This window comes from Corvus kubaryi, unplaced genomic scaffold (assembly GCF_017639235.1).
Source record: "Corvus kubaryi isolate FWS band 111438036 unplaced genomic scaffold, C.kubaryi_AGA036_p1.0 66, whole genome shotgun sequence".
Classification (NCBI taxonomy): Eukaryota; Metazoa; Chordata; class Aves; order Passeriformes; family Corvidae; genus Corvus; species Corvus kubaryi.
In genome coordinates, this window is record NW_024582054.1 from 20,009,281 (window position 1) to 20,029,438 (window position 20,158).

Sequence of the window (20,158 nt, forward strand, 5' to 3'; positions counted from 1 at the left end):
TTAATAGAAGTCCTCTATTATGGCAGAGAGAAACTGTTTCTTAACAAATCAGCTCCTGGGTATGCCTTCCTAGCACATATGCTGAAGTACTCTTCGTCGATACCAATAATTAATTGTGGTCGGCAACAGTATCCTGCTGCTGAGTGAGCACTGTTTGAGCAGCAGAAAGATCTGCTCTGCCCAAAGAGCTGTAGCTGTTTCTCAGGTATAAAACTGTTAACAAACTTGGCAGTTTCCTGAAGCAGTTGCCACAATCTAACAAAACACAAGCATGCTACATAATTAAACATAAGACATTGAGGTAAGTAACACATTTCCCAAAGACCTGAAATTTTTTTTATTAACTTCATTTCCTTTTTATTAACTTCAAAACAATTACAAACTGTAAGGACTATGGATCACCTCAAATATTAAGAAGTGTAAAAGAAAGTTTTCTTCTGAAATCCTTTTTCATTCATTACAAACATTTTTCCTAGGAAATTATATCTACCACTTCTATATCCAGAACAACTTTTATTTTTTGCCATTCCTTCTTGCTCTGTCCATTTAATACGTACCCTTTTAAGCAGATCCATGCATCCCCACCTAAAAATCATGTGAATTTCTGTGGCATTAAACATTTACCACACCTTCCACACAACTTCTCTGTTTGGCCACCTCAAGTCACTTGTATAAATTTAGACAGCAAACATTTTGGGGTGGAAACTACCTCCTGTATTTAGAAAGCAGTCAGAATAACAATGTCCTATATTAGTTTTAGCCCTTTATTACTACCACAATTACCACGATTAACAGAAAATATCAACAATGACACAGGAATATTCGCAACTCTCAACAAACCTCTGAAAGCATTTCATATTGGCCTCTTCTTCCCAAGGCTATCGTAAGTAAATCGTAGACTACAGATGCACTTTGCAAACTGATGATACGATCATTCTTGTGTTCTGGTATTCTGCTCAGCACAGCATCACGGTTAGCCTGAAACACACCACAAAGAAAGAAATCAAGTCAGCCATTGTAATTCAAGCTACATTTTCACTCAAGTAACTACCATTGTGTTCAACCTCACAGACAGCAGTTACTATAAGGGATAGAGAGAGATAGTATCTGGCATTAATTTACAGATAGAAAGAATCACCAATTTTATATATTAGTGGCAAGACTGATGGACCTACTTTTAATTACTTCATTCTAATCCCATAAACTAAGTTATATATCTAAAATTATTGAAGAGTTCCCAGAAACAAAAGAAGGTATATTTTCAATATAATGGATATTCATCTTCTAAAATTTCTTTTTACTTTTTGTGTGCTAATAGAACATATTAAAAGGATCTTCAAATCCTCTATTTCAGTTTCCATAAAATAAGGCTATCAACTTCTTTTCTCATCACAACATTATGACACTACCATCTAACTTGTGAATGGTAACATGCCCAGGATAACCCACAGTCACCTTCAGCAGTTACTACAGAGAAGTGAGAACTAATCCTGGTTCTGGGCACAGCTTTGGAATCAGGCTGTGTTTGCAGTAAGAGTTTACACTTTCAAATCCGTTTCGTGAAAGGCACATTGCAAACCTAATTCCTTAAGTAAAGTGTTCCTTTTGGGAAGGAAGAAAGCTGAGCTAGAAATGGATTAAATTAATTGACCATGTTCACAGAGAAATCATGTTCAAGAGTAAAGAACAAAATTTGGGTCTCAGAGTAGCTAGTACCTTACTGAACGACCCAGTGCTTCTCCCACTTTACCATCAAGCCTCTGAAAACACATTACCTTCCTATCCTATCTATTTCTAGTTTTCTTGGTGTTTAATATTCCCACTGGTACAAATGCTAGTATATCTGGTAGTCTGAAATCAGAAGTCAAAGATACTTCTCTCTTCACTTCCCCCTCTTTATTTTGATTTCACAGGGCATGGCCCCCTTAGTACATTTACTTAAATACACTAAATTTTAATAGGCAGCTTATTTTCCCCTCTTTCAGATGCAAAAAATGACACACACTAAGGGATAATAAATTTTTTCTCCACTTTAACAGGGTAACATTTTAAGCTCTGAACATACTCGATAAATCTTTAAAATCAGAATAATTAAACAATGAAAATTTTTCAAAGAGATACATGGAGTGTAAAATGCACAGACATCTCAGGAATTATCAACTGAATAATCCACACCTTGGTTTGAAACAACCCCACACATACACACACACAATCCCCACCCCCCACACACCCACCCCCAAACAGACATTTTGCTTTCTTTCGATCAAGAAGTCTTTGGCTTTTCCTTTTTAAACTGCATAAATATTTAGTCAACTTCAAGAACTTCTTTTTAACTCCACCTCTAATCACTATTTGACTCAGCTCCTTGCAAGTTTTGAACAAGCTGTTAACTAGCACTTCTTGTGAAACAATGGTTGACAATGCCAAAGCACAAGGATGTTTCATAATTATCACAGATATCTTGTGTATTTGAACAATCATTTTCTTGATAATTATAAACCAGAATGTACGTAGGAACTTACATGCTCAGTATTTCAGAACTGCCGTGGTCTCAGACACTCTAAGGTGACAGTTAAACCACAATGTGTCATCTGGCCACACTTGCACACTTTAAGCCTGTAACACACTTGAGCAGTATAATTCAGTGCAGCCTCAGTGGGAGGAAGGATATGTTCAGCCATTTTTCCACTGGTTAAGAATCACACCTAAAGCTGAGCCCAGGAGGTGGTGATCAGTGACACAAAGTCCAGCTGAAGGCCAGTAACTAGCAGTGTATCCCAGAGACTGATACTGGGCCTGATCCTGTTCATGAGCCCAAGTATGTTTGCTGAACTGGTATGTCAAAGGGCTGTGCTGCCATCCAGAGGGACCTCAACAGGCTGGAGGAATGACAGGAGGAATGACATGCACTGTAACATGAGGATGTCAGATCATAGAACCACAGGATGGTTTGGGTTGGAAGGGACCTTTTAAAGATCATCCTGCCATGGGCTGGGAGACTTTCCACCAGACCAGATTGGTCAGAGCCCTGTCCAACCTGGCCTTGAATAGGGCTTTTTCTTACTAATTCACAGACAATGAAAGTAAGGGATCATACTACTTTAATAACACAATAGCATATCAAAACACCAACGATTACTCAGTCTTCTCTAAGTGTTACTTCTTTCCCAAATATTGGTTTCAGAACCCTAAATCACATACTACTTCACAACTACTACAGCTAGAAAGTTAACATGCACTGAAGCTGGAATAACAGGTCTCAACTCTCAGAAAGGTAAGTTTGTAATGATGAATATTTTTATGCTTAATCTTCCCCTTTCCCTCCTCCGAAACTAATTTGAACAAATAACTTAGCCAAAGTAAGTCAGTCATGTCAAAGATTTTATACTCCCCCGAAACAAACTCTTTTGCCTGAAATAACCTGCAATAATTACTGTAAAAAAAGAAAAAAATTGAAAGCTTGCTAGAGGTATATGCTCTACAGTGACAGTGTTTGATATAATTAGGCAGAGCTAATTCACAAAGGAAAAGCTGTAAGTAACCTGAAATGACACTTAACAAGGCAGTACTTTTAATTTGGTTTTTGGCTTCTTAATGATATGTAAGGAACTACACATGCAAACACAGCAATCTGTAGTCAGATCTTGCAGAACTGGGACTGCTTTCACTTCACGTCAAAACCACAGTTCACATCAGAATTCTGTACATCTTCACTGCTGCTCAGGCACATTACAGAGGCACAGGCAGCACCTCTCAGTGGTAAGTATATGCTGCAGCAAAACCAACATATGATATGTGAAAATCTTTGCCCAGTTGATTTTTCTGTATTCTGAGAATCAGAATCTAGACAGAATTTCTAGATTCTGTCATGAATATTGCAAGGCAGATCACTAGGAATGAGGAAAGTAGTTAGCACTACAATGTAAGTATCTGCCACTTTAAAACAGTTAAACTAGGACAATGTTCACTAAAATGTTCTGATCCTATTTAACTGTAGCAAAACAGAAATTATGCCAAAATATGTAAGCATTTGAACCACCTACAGAACTTAAAAGACTGCATCTCACTGATGTGCAGTGAGACAGACTGCATGATGCCTGAGACTGTACAAGTTTCATCCTCCCAGTTAAAAAAACAGCAAAAGCTCCAACATATCATTTTACATGAGAACATAAAACTGACAAGGTATGAGAATGTCAGTATGTGGCAGTTGATTGATGGCTAGCAGAAAATATAGCAGGTTGATAAAGGTCACAAGTAGACCATTGAAAGGAATCACTTATTGAGGAAATGGGGACATTTAAAAAAAATAAACCAGTAGCAAAGACGGAATGTCAGTATCATCAAAAATCATTTACAAATTTGAGTGACTGAAGTTTAATGCACAGTGGAAGGTACTTTTTGGCAATGTTTATTATGCTCTTCTAGTAGTTTTTGATTTGCTTTTTACAACAAAAATAACTTAGATTTTTTGTCTGTCTGAATAGCAACCAACTGGTGTAACAGTGGTTCATACTGGTAAGTGATGTCAAATGAAAGACCGGGCTTGTCCACCTGCCTATGGCTGGAAGGAGGCGAGGTACAGCCAGTCCAAAGGAGAAAAACTCCGTAACACTTGCAGACCTCATCTTGCTGCCTCAGAGGAACAAAAACTTGAGTTTCAGTAATAACTGCCTGCTTTCGTAACACAAAATGAGAGATAAGGCAAAGTAAGGCATGGGGGAGGAGAGGGGGATGTCCTGTTTTGATTTAAAAAAATAAAAAACAAAATAAGGAAAACACACAGAGCACATGCACATTCACTCTATTTTACCTACCATAGATTCACTAATAAGCAGCAACAGTAAGGCTTCTTCTGTATTTTCTTGAGGACAGAAGATGCTGTTCAAAACGAGAATTTAATTATTTAAGCAGAACACATTACTTTCATGAGTAGTTCACACATATATATTAAAAGCACTGTAAAAACTGGAAAATGTCCGAAAAAGAAAACAGAAAGTAACTCGCATAGAAAAATCAATTGGTTAAAATGCATTTCTTTGCAATGCTCTATATTTTCATTTCAGAAAAGTTGTCTGAACACAATAAACGAACAAAACTACCACAGCTGTCAGAGTTGGACTCATTCAAAGACTCCAAAATTGAACATAATTTGACAACTGTAAACACTAAACCCATAGTTTAATTAGCCTCTTACACGTAATCTGTCTGAGCTGAATCTACATCACTGACTCAAATGCTGGCAAGAGGAAACTCTCGCACAAGAACAGGAGAACTTTTGTGTTTCAGGCAGTATGTAGAGAAATACTTCTATCAGTCTTTCATGAGATATGCTTGAGAATTTTTTCCTGATGCATTCAATAGCTATGAATATTTTTAAATAGAGCCATGACAATCTCCACCTGCTTGCCATAACCACTCTTACTTCCAAGCAATAGAATTATTTGTTAGTAATGAAGCATACTTCCTTTTAACTTAATGCTGAAGGTCTGCATAGGACTAGTTTCCAGACTTTACTGCTTTCTCGGAATACTGGATGCTTTCTGAACACTCTTCTATGCTGGTGAACAGACAGCAGTAATCTGCACTGGGTACCTGACTGGCAGGAATTAATTCATCCATTCTCATACACACAAAAAATTCCCCCAAATCAGTGACTATGTTTTATCTCTTCAGATTTCTTTCTCTAAACTATTTCTGAATTAGCAAAAGTACCATTTTCTGTTAATTCAGACCATTAGTTTCACAATTAACTGTTCAAATGTAGAAAATAATTTGCTGTTAATAATCAATTCTTACGGTCCTAAGGGTGTTTAAACTACAATACATTATAGACAGGAAACAAAACTTGTCTGACATTAAAACATCTTTTGGGGTTTTTTTAAAGCACTAGAAATATAAGCAGTAATTAAATCCCTGAAAGAAAATGGAAACTAAAACACATCTGAACTCCAGGCAGGTTGAAAGCAACATTGTTAATGTTGTGGTAATATAAAACAATACATTGTAATGTATTGTGGTAATATAAAACAGCTAAGACCCCAGGGCAGCCGCTCTGTTGTTGTATTTTTATTTTTTAATCAATGCAACTGCTCACCAGATTTTTAAGAGTATTCTAAATCTTAGAATACATTTTTATTATTACATAACAAAAAAATTTCAAAACACAGTTATTCGTGAACAAGAACCACCCACGATGAGGAATGAGGAGTGATGAGGAAGCATCAGAGTGATCCTTATTTAACAATCCACTCTTCTATGAAGAATTTAACAACTTGGAAGAAGATTTAACCTGACCAACTGACAATGGCATCCAGAATGCAGAATAATGATTGGAAAGAGCTGCTGGAGAAATTACTTTCTCAGAGAAAGAAGGGATGTTGCCCCAAAGAGAACCACTAAAAAGTCACTTATCAAAACAAAAGCAAACATTATTTTCTCTTGCAATTTCAAACATATTTTCATAGTTATATTGATGTTTGACTCAAACAGTGAAGATCCTCTCTGTGCAGAAATTAGTGAGAAATTTCCTTGACCTGTCTAAGCAAAAAGTTCAGTTAAGTTGGCTGAACTCAGACATTTTCTGTCTCCTGATAGAGGCAGGCACGTGAGTAAACTAATTTCAATGTAACAGGGCAGAGCAAAAGAGGCAACCAAAAGCATGAAATGGCTATAAACCAAAGGCAAACCATGAAAGTTATGCTCAGTTGAAGAACTTATTAAAGAAAACTGAAGAGGCAATTACACAGAGATCTACAAAATCATAAATGCTATTAGCCAAATCACACCCATAATCCTCAAAAGAACACAATGCAGTTATCTAGTATCAGGCAACACAGAAAAAAACAGTGCATTGTGGAGCCAGTTTTGGTGGTCAGAACAATACCTAGGAAAAGATTTCCTACATATCTGTCTTGCTATTCATTGTCTTTGATACTTGCTTTCAATCACTGCTGGAGATGAGATACTTGGCTGGACATATTTTATGTGGTATGGTATTAACCAGTCTGATGTGATGGAAGGACTTAATTACATGCTCCGTTGAAATTGTGGAACTCCTTACCTGCACATCCCAAGAACGAGAGAACTAAACTGAACAAAGCCCCGCTTTTGCAGGAAGCATGTTGCTATGAGTTGAGAATGGAGAACATAAGTTTGAAAGACTGAGCCCAAGAAACCTGCTGTAACTATTCTTGATCCAGGAAGGAGAATTGCTAGAAGTCTTTGAAGATAAAGGCCATTCTGCTTAATAACAGTAAAGGCACCATAATTATGTGGGCTTGCTGCTGTGTAAAATATTCCTTAATGGAAATCTGCAATAAATACAGCTAAGCAACTCAAAATGGTGTCATACTGCATGCATTTATGTTACAATATAAAGATACTGTGAACACTAAAACAAAACATCCCTCCATTATGTAAGCAGGGCTACTTCTATAATCAATCTGCCACAGAAGCAGACTCTTTGGCACATAACAAGGTCACTTTATGGAAAAAAGCTTTCATGTTAACTAATAAGGCATATATGCTGTAAGAGAGGAACAGACTGTTCTTTAGGATTTGCTGTGCAATACCAAGTAGTTCGAGTAAGAAAATAATTAAAGCTGCATAAAAGAGATTTCCTCATGTCTGGGCAATAAATGTACTTCTAAGAGCAGTGATCAAGATGTATTCACAAAAAAAGGTACTTCCTTTATACAAAAACAGGCTGCCTGCATGTACAGTTTATTAATTATGTACTTGCAGGGAAACACAGTTAGTTGTTCCGGTAAATTGATTGTTCAACTCCGTGCCTGTATCTCTTATTAAAGCTCAACAGACTGCTTTTAATAACTTCACATCCCAGAGCTAGTCAGACAAGATTGAAACTACAATCCCACAATGCCTGACTTTTAATCCAGATGGACAACAATATAAACAAAAACCAATAATAATAATAATAACAACAATAATACATTTTTGTATTATAATATATATATTACATACATATATATGTATATATACATATATATATAAATGTATATATAAATGTGTATATATATATAAATATATATATCTTATATACATATATATTTTTATATATATATATAAATGTATATAATAATACATTTAAAAATACATTTTTGAAGAAAGAGGGTCAAAAATTTCCCATGGAACAGACAACGTGATCTTGTAAGATATTCCCAGATCATAGTGATTTCACAAAATCACTGAATAGTTGAGGTTGGAAGGGGTGTCTGGGGATCAGAGCTATTAACTTCTATGAAAAATTTCAAATGAGAGGAAACAGCTATCTATATCTAATACTAACCCTAATGGTGATTGGTTTGGAAAAAGAAGTTACATTTTCAAGAAGGAAGAAAACACACCATAACTACTCCAGAATTCGCTATGAGATATACCACACAAAAATGATCCAAAAAGCATCACCTACCTGATTCAAGGGAAGATTAAAACTAAACAAAAAGATGGCATCATAAAGAAGTGCCAAAACTCATCTAAGATGATTAGCTGTAAGGTAGCTGCCTTGGGAAATAAACTACCTTTGAAACTGCTAGATAAATTTCTAGATATGTTTTGTTTTTTCATAATGCTTCCTGGACCAACTTGACCATATGGCTGAATCTTTCCTTTCTATGATAAAGCAGGATAGATGCCTAGAAGCAGCACACAACTTTTAAAATGTGCAATATCGGATTTGCCATCCAGTCCATGTTTTCTTTTTTACCCCATGCATAATAAGAGATATTGAATATATCACATACACCAGAATAGGAAAAAAAGAAAAAATTTCTACAATTTCTACAAAAATTTCTACAATTGAAAACAAAAGGTCTAATGTATACAGTGCAAACTTCCACCTGGAGAGCCATGTTTCTTCCCTAGGTCTCTTCAGAGCATCTATCTGTCTGTCTACACAGCATGGGAAACATTCCCATTCACACTGCCAAATTCCTTCTATGTTTTCAAAAATATAAACTAAATTACCCAGTGCACTGGGTAACAACTGCAGTTACAGAAACAAAAGAGGCAGAAACTCAGCCATACTTTTCTCCAGTGTATACCCGTGGTCTTCTACTGAGCGCATAATTCTTAGTATTTGAACCCTTTCGAAGTGGATCATCGAGGGGTGATTGGTGAGGAGGATCTTCCAGTGGATTCCAGTAACTCTGTTCACACATACCTCGTAACAAAATTTCTGCAAGTTGTCTTGCTATTGTCTGTAAAAGCAAAAGATAGGTATTTTCCCTCGAAATGCTGAATACAAACTCTTAAAAAATGCTCCGATTTTTTCTAATGAAGACTACTTATACAGAACATATTTTTTTATTCTACAACATCCAAAAAAACAGGCATGATGCTGTTTAACAGGTAAAAGTACCCAGTTCAATTCTCTAAACACAAAGAAAAATAATGGCAATAACAAACAATTTTTCAATTTTATTAGTTAAGTTCAGATACTTCTGAAGTATAAACAACCCAATTGCTGCTCCTGAGACAATCAATAACCTAAGATGCTCAATAACCTCTACTGCCTTGATGGCATCAGCCTCTATAAACCTGGAGCAGTTGCTTGCATGACAGAGACCACAGTGGAGCAGCTGTCCACACTGCAGCCTGCTAAGAGAACCACGGTGAAACAATGATACTCCCTGAAGGAACTGCAGCCCAATGGAGGGACCCCATGCTGGAGCAGGGGAAAAGTGTGAGGAGTAAGGAGCAGCAGAGAGGAACTCACCACAACCCTCCACCCCTCATGCACCACTCAGGGAATGGGAGGGTAGGGAGAGGAGGTAGAAGAGTCAGAAGTCAAAGACTGAAGTTGAACCTGAGAGAAAGGGGGTGGGGGGGGGAAAGGTGTTTTAGTTTTTGTCTTTGTTTCTCATGATCCCACTCTCTTTTAATTGACAATAAATTAAGTTAATTTCCTCCAAGAAGAGCCTGTTTTGACTGTGACAGTAACTGGTAAGCAAACTCCCTGCCTTTATCTCAGACCTCAGACATTTTCTAGCTTATTTTCTCCCCATGTGTTAAGGAAGGGGAGCTTAAGGGCAGCTGGGTGGGCATCTGGCAGCCAGACAAGGTCAACCCACCACAGACAGTTGTGGTCTGTGGGCTGAATGGGGCTTCTGACAACTAGTACTTGAATGCTGGTGTTAGCTACTGTTAAAGCTCAGCAAGAGTGAAACAATGTTGAAAATCAGCATGAAAAGGTTTATTTTGACTATTACTGTCACCATATATTTAACTGTAGAAATACTTACAAAAATATTTTTAATTAAATAATACTAATTTAAAGCTTTTAAGTCATCCTGTAATCCATAAGTATCAAGTTAATCTCCTCTTTAATGTTTCATACACATGCAATAGAACCTGCACAGCCACATATCACAATGATGAAAAATCAAAGATTTTCTACCAGGGCAGTAGAAAGAAGGCAAGATCTAGATTTGCATCAGAATTGGCAGAATTTCCCAGTAATGTTTCCCAAAAACAGATGTGTAATGTTTAAGTCACAGACAGCACCATACAATCTGCATCTTCCACCTTAACTTCTATACCATAAGAAGCCCTTCATCTTTTTCATTAAAATTTGCAATATTATCCCTGTCCATTGAAAGTCTATTTTTTAATAATTTAAATATATTTACTAGGAATCAGTTACTGAATGAATTAAGAAACCACTTACCTTCCTTACTACCATTTTGGAAGTTTTAAAGGCCCAGACTTTTTATTATATAAAAGATTCAAGTTTCTGACAATATAAGTAACAAATCTTCATGATTTTGCTTTTATGGTTTTCCTTTAAGAGGCTTTATAAATTGATAGCCTTCAGCTTAATAGAAACCACACAAAAATTATGCACTCTTTTCTCACTCCCACTACCTTACGAAAACATGAAACTACATTGACTCATAAATAGGACAATTATAATCAAGGTTGAAAACATGGTCACTTAGAGACCAGTCAGGTTCTAATTATAACCACATATAGGAAAAAATAGGGGAGAGACTGGGTACCAAACATTCCTTACTTTAATCATTCCCTTAAGCCAGGAAATGTTAACCTTACACAGTGTTGGATACCAGGTCCTTATCAATATGCTACGTATCTGACTATTTTTCTCTAACTCATCCATTATTTTTATGCTTTCCCTGCCTACCGAAATTCAAATGCTACAATAGGAAAGTGGTTTAATATAACTTACCATTCGCAGGTTTTGTGTAGTTCTTGTTTCAACAGCTCTTAGTAACTCTCTAAATCTACCAACTCCTCTTGTCAAGTTCCTGTATACAAACATAGAATTTGACACTATTCCAACTTGGATGAAGTAATACCTTAAAATATTTCTCAATAAAGTTGTTAAAATCCATGCTACTTTCTTTTTTTCCCTTCATAGCCTCACTGCCTTTCTGTGAGACAGATATATAGAGATAGAGATATAGATACATATTCATCTGGGAACCTCAACACTGATTACTATAACAACACTCCTTGACAGTTTATTGAAAACAGGGACATTTTCATGATCAGTAGATAGTTCAAGGGAAGGAAAGGAAAAAAGTAAGAAGCAACCACCTCAAAAAGAAAAAACTAAGTTGTTCTCTTTGCTACAATAGTTTTAGTTGTCAATTACATTAGGCTTCAAGTATAAACTTTGAAAAAAAAATCCATTTTAGCTGCCTCTTGACATCTTAAAACAGGGAGACTAAAAATGAGTAAATCTTGTAACCCTGAAAGCAATATAAAACATAAAATTTTGAACTCCTTTTTAGAAGGGAAAGAGCACAAACACATTAAGGCCCACTGTGTGGCCAGAAGAGAACTGGGGGATCAGTGTTCTGTTCTTGACTCTGACTGGCTTTTCATGTGGCTTCTGCAATTCAAGTTTCCCCATCTACACTTCTTCCACATGTGCTGCCTAAACAGCTTTTGCAGAGATTGAAGATCCTCAGAGGCATCATTGATACTAACAATTTTAGCAGATCTGAACTTTCTTCTCAAACAATAGATTATATTGAATGATCTTACAGCTTTACCTTTTTTCTCACCTCTTTATCAGTTGTTTGGAGGTTTTATTACACATAAAAGCAGTTGAGAGTATTTTATTTTATACTAATACAATTTGTCTTTGAACTGGTGAAGGACTGGGTTAGCTTTTTGCTGACCTGAACAACTGAATTCTGCAACCTGAACACAACAATAGGACAACCATTTCACTATTTGAAGTTCAGTCAAGAAACAAAGTATTTGATCAAAAGTATAATTTGTCTCAAATCATTGCTGTTACATCACATATTGTCTTAAGGTGTGATGTTATGGGCAAGTTGCGTAGCATTTACCCAAGACAGAGCCCAAAGAGACAAGAACTATTACATATTGTGTAAGCTTTCTGTAAGTAAGAACACTATTGCACTGCACTATAAATCAGATGTTAAAACTGCCTTCCTTAGTTTGCTGTCTTTCTTTAAAAATATATTTAAAATACTGATCTTTTGAACTGCAACTCCGCACAAATTCAAAGAAAGCCAGCATTTTTATACAGATATTTCTTTCAATTTAGTTGCAGAATACCTGAAACTAGTGTGTGAAGCAAGAGATCTTGCTATAGGACTGTAGTACTCCTATCACTTTACCTAGAGACCTACTCATTTATTTTACTCTTCAGATTACATGACAGCACTCATCTCTGTCCTGTTTTACATAATAAAGGATTATCAGAATATTTCAGAAACTTTAGTTTCCACACATCTTTCACTAGCATGACATCATCTTTCACTGGCACAAGTTCACCTTCTAAAATACTTTTATATAAAAGCTCATTTTAAAAGAAGTAGCATTTCCAAATAACAAAACCTGTACGAACAGCTTGAAAGTTATGCCAAAGTATGCCACCAGTTGGCTAAAAAGAAATAATCACCAATCACACAAGAAGTAAAAATTGTTTGTAAAAAGCCCACATGCTACAGCAGAGCTTGACCATAGCGGGACCAGCGAGTACATAGAAAAGAAAATGCATCTTGTGTAAACATCTGCATGAAAACGGCTGTGTGAAAGACTATATTGATTTATACATTTCACACAGGCAGGCCTCAATAGCTGATGACTATTACACCAACGTCATACACTAATGAAGGACAGATAGTCATTAGGCTAAATTTCAAGAAAACCTCCAAACTCATTGGAAGCTAGATACATTCAGCACCTTTGGAAAGCCAAAATGCATATCATTCAGTAATACCACATTCCAAATATTTTAGAGAGCCAAAACCAGTCCACTGGAATCCCAGCTTTAAGTCCTCTGGTCTAAGTGTGTATTTCCCATGAATGGTGTTATTTCTCAAAGACTGTATTGCAAAGTCACAAATGTATCCTTATAACAAGATTTTTAAAAAGAAAATAAAACAAAAACAAAACCAAAAAACGAAACAACAAACCAAGAAAGAAAACCCCAACCAAACAAAGCAGACGCCAAAAAACTGAAATGCTCCCTGCAAAATTGTCGAAGAAGAGTTATGAGTAAGAACTTGTCAGCTTGAACTTTTATTTTCCCAGTGCAGATGAAACATATACTATGTAGTAGAACTTCAAATCACAATTAACTTCATGAAATTTTAGGAATTGGCATTTTTTTCCATATGTAGTTTATGTCTTTTGATGTGTTACAAGAACAATAACAAAACACTTTATGAAAAGCATGCAACTTTCACCAGCCCTTAAACACTTCATGACAGGTTGCTATCAGTTACCTATCACACTTTTTTAAGCATCTGCAACGGACTGAAAATTGTGACTGAAGTTCTACGGTATCATGGAAAAAGCAGTAAGATTGTACAAGGAAAAAAAAGCAGTTAAAATACAGAATTAGCTTTTGCTTCATAAAGCATTTAACAGTTATCCACTGCACAAGTCAACACAAACACAAAACAGACTTGTCAAGCATCTTCTACATGAAATTTAATAAAAAACAGACTTCAAAACTACAATCTAAATCACCCTAAAATCAAGTTAAATGCTTTGAGAGACAAGAAATGAAGCAAAATACACCATGAATAATATGGTAGATCTCCACACCGTACTGCTTTCAGCAAAGTACATTTCCTGTATTTGTTAACATTTTGTAACATTGAGGAGAAGAGTGGTGGCTATTCTGGCACATGGTTTTTCCTTCCTAGCCTAGGACACACACAGCTTTTACTTGCTTTTCACTACAATGTGCCCTCATGTCAGCAGCTCTCGCTGTGCTGATGGAATGCCAGAGCAAAAGGGCACATTAACTTAGACAGCAATGTCCCACAGTGTCTGTAAATGACTTTGAGATCCCTTCCTTCCATGGGACAAGGGATTTTAAGGTACATTAACGTTCACTTGTAACTGACACATTTTCAGTTATTTCAGACAAGACAAAGACAGCCCACAGATGGACACTGATAGTTACATACATGTGTTTATACGACTGCCTCCTGCCAGAACATGCTCAAAGCAACTCCTTTGAATTGCATTTTTCTCATTTTTAAAGATAATTGAATGTTTGATGCTTTAAATCTTCAAGGAAAAAAACCCCTTACTTTGACTCTTTAAGTAGCCCTCTGCCAGTTAGGCTGAGAACCAAGATCTAATGAAAGTCCATACAGACATGCCTTTAGGGCCTATTTGCATCCTTGTGTCTACGTATTTGCACCCTAAGCCACAACAATTCATGTTAGAACCTAATTAATTATTCTCATACAAGATTGACCTCACTTCCCACCTTCTCTTGTGTTTTCTCTCTCTTTCTGTCTATACTTAGAAAAAGAAATGCAATGTTTGTAAACTCATAGGTACGCTGTAAGTTTTAAAGTTTGGTTTTTTCTCCCAAAAACTCAATATGAAAGTAAAGAAATGAATTCTTTTAAAGGTGAGGAGTAAGGGCAGCCAAAACTCTTAATGTGCATGCCAATCAGAACAGTGACATTTTAGTAACTTCAGTATAACTGACATGGTTACAAAAAAACATAAGGATTAATATCCATACACTCTAACTAATTCGTTTTAGCCAATTAACAGTCATTTACACAGTATTAAGGCCAGAAACAATTTCACATTAAAATAAGTTACTACATAAGCAAAAAGCAAGAAATGTGACAAAGCAAGAGATTAACTCTTAAGCAGTAACAGAACATCCTAATACCAAGGTATGCTGTTTACCATAGTGCTTTGTACAGCCCTACAAGATGAACTAAAAAGAAAATAAATTAGGACTGCAATTCTATGGCTCTCTTCCATAAATTTCATAAAAGGCCTGCCCAAATGGACAAAGCTACATACTCTGCACAATGGATGGTGCTTTGGATGATTGTGATTAATGTCTGTGTCTGTTTTCTGTTCATGTTTAAGAGGGTGGAGAAGAAGTATAACTTAATCCACAATTAAAAAAACACCCTGGGATGCATTTAGATACCGATCTATGAGAGGCAACATACTTGCAACTTCAGACAGTCCTGTTTTCACTCTCTTCCTTTCATACTTACACTCTCAGTACACCCACAATCGATATAACTTTCACAAAACATTAATTAACACAGGGCATTATTTTCTGAATAAAATGTAGAAAATCCCTAATTTCCTGGCAGAATCTACTTTTTTTTTTTAAAACCTACTTTAAAAAAATGTTCGTGGCACACTTCTCATTTTATCCATTGTTACCTCATGTAGAAAGAAAAATCCCAGATTTCTCAAATTCATTACAGAAGATCATGTTTGCTTGATGTTTGAAAGTTCTTAACTGCTGTTTGGGCTTATAAATAAAACATCTTCAGTGTGCCATTAGAGCTACACAAGCTTAAGTATTTGAAAAAGCCCAATCAAGCAGCAATTCTGGCATTCATGCATTCAAAATGAAAACACTGCCCAGACTGCAGTTCCACTGGTAGGTAGTCCACCTAATGGTTCACTACCTGAAGAGGAAGATCTCATCCTCCCCATTCCCATCTCTTAGTGTTTGTTCCCTTTTTCCACCATTCTTCCTTCTTGATATCTTCCTATGCTCACTTGCCATGGTCCTATCTCATTTCTGACAGCCACACCAGCCATTATCACACCTTCCAATGAATCAATTCTTCTCACCAGAATGAGAGAAAGACAGGATTTCCTTGAGAACAAAAAGACTCCCCAGAAGAACCAAACAAGCACCTGAACCAGCAAAAGGCAAACAAGGAAAATGCATGCTAGCAGTGTTAACTCCTCTTTACAGTGGAAAAACAAGAGCATTAACTACAGCAGTAAAATGAGCATTTTGAGGGGAGTAAGGGAAGTGTACAAAATAATAACTCCCCAGACTGAGGATCCAATTTTGTTTGCCAGCCATCACAACTCATCATAAAACCAAAAGCTACAATCTGATGCTTGCAAATGCAATCAACAGCCACCGTCAAGACATGTAGTACATGGGCTAAAAAATGCTACATATCTTCTTGGAAAAAGTGAGCTGGAGTCAGAATTCCAATCACAAACTATTAAGAGTATCAACCTTGAACATCAACTCAGATACTGACATTACTCTTTCATTGTTCTTTGTATAACTAGTTATTACAGAAGTTGATAAGGTTTTGAATAAAAGCCATTCCTTCATGTTTATTTCCACTTGAGTCTTCCCTGTAACACTGCCAGGTTTCCTACCTGTAACTTCACAATGGAATCTTATTTTAAACTCTTGAAGTTAAGACACAATTCTGAGCAACAAACATACAGTAAGGTTTGAAAGAGAAAGCATTCATAATGGATGATTTTATCTTGAATATCTGAGGGAATAATAATTTCCTCTCATGTTCAAATGAAGTTTTTTCAGTGAAAACTAAGAGGTAAGAACAGTATTGGAAATAAGGATGAGGAAAGCTTCTGATATGGCAGATTAAATAAAGTATCCTTTGAAAACTTATTTTTGCTAGGAATCACAGAGCAGTGATTTTTGTTCCTATCTTGAATATATTCTTGCATTACCTTCCTAACCACACAAACATGAAAGCAGGTATATAGAGAAAAAAGCTGTTTTGAAAATTGCAGCAGAAGTGATCTTGCTTGCTTTCCAATATACAGCAGTGATATTTTACATATAAGGAATGTGATACTTTGTAGGATTTCAATGTTTACATCTTACTTTCTACTCTACTTAAACACCAACTTGTTTTGAGCCTGATGTAGGATGTGCAACAAGATCTCAAGAGATGCAGTGTGATAGGTATCTAGTACTGCATTCTAATACAGTAGAGAGCTGATCTTACAGGATGTTCATGTGCATTTATGTCAAGCATTTCCATAAATCCTTTTCTCATGGGTTTCATCACTAAAATCCGTAGTTGTGAGCACTGTACAGATACACATGTGGAATAGAAGCACCTACAGATTGGCCCTCATCCACTGTTCCTCCCTTACCAGAAAGAGAGCAATATTCTTATGCTATTTCTGTCATATGCTATAGTGAAAAGACAAAAACAGGTAAAAGAAATTCTACATAGATAAATCCCATACTCTAAGTAGGGCTTTTTGTTGTGCTTGTCAAACATTTAAAGCCAATATAAATCAAGTATATCAATTATACGAAAATTGAGAAACATTGGTTGATCTTTTTAATTACTTTTTTTAGGGCTAATTTTCTATGGAGAAGAAGCCAATCTATACATAACAACTTGCTGGAGGAGACTGGTAACGTCTTGCTTCACTGTGGCTGTGCCAGCACGGGTAATGGCCCCATGAGGAGTACAGATCTTCTCCAGGATCCTCAGGCTTTAACTGAGTATGTGAACCATGATGGAGACAGACCAAATTGCAGTCTGGATCCAGAGCAATATCCTTGGAGGAGGTGTAAAATAAGCCAAAAAAAATAGCTCTGAAAGTTAGGTAAGTCTGGTTTTCACACGATGGCCTACTGATTTTAGACTTCAACCAGAACGCCACTTTACTTCAAGAGCACACACTTCCAGTATCTTTGTGAACATTATTACCTCAAAAATAAAAACCATAAAAAAGACAAAATTAATTTGTAAACCTCATAACATGAATACAAAGTAAATAGTAGGATTGAAGAAACACTGGGTACATAAACAGCTGACCTCTCTTTCTCAGGGGCATTCTACTTGAAAACAGTTATGTTAAATACTAATGTCAAAGTTCCTGTGCTCACAGCTTTTCTTGGAAAAACATCAGAACTTTGAACTCCTTCAATATGAAATTACAAAGCAACTACTACACAAATTATGTAATCATCCTGAAAGACATGTAAAGTTACATATTTCGGAATGTTTTTTAAAAAATACACAAACCCTACCCTAAGTTTTAGAAAAACTTCATCAACCTCCTTGTTAGGCATTTCCAAGCTGAAATGTTCCTCATCTCCCAAGTGAAAAATGGGTATGTAGTTTGTTTCTTTAATGAAATTCTGTATGCTTCAGAAGAAACCATTCATTTCAGTTTTGTGTCTTAATAGCACTAAATGAACACTTTTCTGGTTCAGACTATTTCCACTTCAACTTTTTTTTTTTTTTTAGCTAATTGCATTTCCATGTATTTTCAAAATACCACCACTTAGCAGAAAGGCTAAGTTAAGTTTCAAACACTTCCTAGCTTTTCATACAAGATAATGCATACCTGTAACATAATCACTTAAACCTCTAGAAAAACTTGATTACTCAACTTAAAAGAAAATCTTTGTACAGTTAACAAACAAAAGGGAAATTTGAAGTAGATCAACCAACTTTATGGGTAGGCAGCAATACTCCCTAAGTTACTGCTGAAATTATGGTCTTCCAGCTCGTATAAAAGTTATCTTATTTTCTTTTCTAGTTTGAAACTGACATACGTGTACAAAAATGATTTTAGATTACATTAAAACTTGAAGTATGTTGCAAAGCTTACTGGAAAGATCTCAAACCTACTTTCTATAAACCTGACATCAAGAGGGATGACATATTTAAAAATGAGACAAAACATCCTTAAAATAGATGCATGAAAAAGCAGGCTATAAATTAAATTTATACCTATTAGAAAAAGTATATATTTAAAGTTCTCTTCAGTTCTGGTAAACTGAAGTTAAAAAATGAAAAAAATTAAGAAAGCAATCCCTAAAAGCAGCCACACAACAAGCGGCCTGGAACAATGACCATATTAGGAAATATTGAAAGAACTGTGATTGACTCTGAATTAAGGAAGGAAAGTAATGGATGTAACAGCAGGAATATATAAAATAATGATTGTCATGGAGCTATTTTTCCTAACACCTTACTTCCTATCATACCACAAAAAAAAGTACCACTGGCCAATGGAACTAGACGAAGAAATTCAAAATTATATATATAATGTGTAATTAGCTTATAAACTGCAAGGGATCACTGTACCAAAGACTGCAAAAAAATTATATGCTTATGTAGGAGTTAACAAGATCACCAACAACTTCACTGGGAAGGATTAAAATGCACATGAAATAAAATCGCCTTTCAAAGTTCACACCAGACCAGCTGATATGGTCTAGGAAAAACACTCACGTCTGGATGCTCCTTAACAATCCACTGCATAAATTTTTTTGTGCAGTTGCTCTTTGTTTTCTTCATTAATCACAACCTGCTTTAAATGGTGCATTTAATCTGACATGTTGTGTGTAAAAGCAATCAGCAGTAGACACCATTTCCATCCCTGGCCTTCAATCAACATTCTTCAAAATGTGGAATACCTAGCTTATTCTTAACCATGACTGCCACTGGGATTTTTTCAGTAACTATATTTTATTTATTTTTTGTGCAGGCATGAAAAAAGAGATCTTATTTTTAGCCCTGGTAAATGAAAAAAATTAGCTTTCAGAACATTCCATTCCTCCTGCAATTAAGTTATGAAAACAGAACTAAAGTGTAACTCGCAGATCATGTTATTGCACCACTACTTCAATACTTTAAGAAAGATTTCAAAAGCACAGTGATCATTTCCCTGTTAAAATCCCTGAACAGGTTAAAACTTGGATAGCCTTTTTTTACCCTACCTTCAGTACATTAAAATCTCGAACTCTTTACAGACACTGCACGATTTCCTGCATCTCTGGTTTACGTATTTGAAAGAATAAGGAACATTTTTGGTACAAAATAGTAGTCCTATCAAGAGTTCCAATATTTCAATAAAATCAAATTTCCTAATG

At 35.9% G+C, this 20,158-nt stretch overlaps 1 protein-coding gene across 3 annotated transcripts in view; it reads right to left on the minus strand.

Annotated features, from left to right (window-relative positions):
- Positions 1-20,158, minus strand: part of TTC7B (tetratricopeptide repeat domain 7B) — a 110,842-nt gene that overhangs the window by 72,267 nt on the left and 18,417 nt on the right. For all 3 annotated transcript variants that reach the window (XM_042047385.1, XM_042047383.1, XM_042047384.1), the window contains 4 exons: positions 11,210-11,288; positions 9,049-9,221; positions 4,818-4,881; positions 841-978 (listed from right to left, as the gene is read on the minus strand). In XM_042047385.1, the coding sequence (XP_041903319.1) occupies positions 841-978; positions 4,818-4,881; positions 9,049-9,221; positions 11,210-11,288 (454 nt within the window). The remainder of the gene's footprint in view (positions 1-840; positions 979-4,817; positions 4,882-9,048; positions 9,222-11,209; positions 11,289-20,158) is intronic.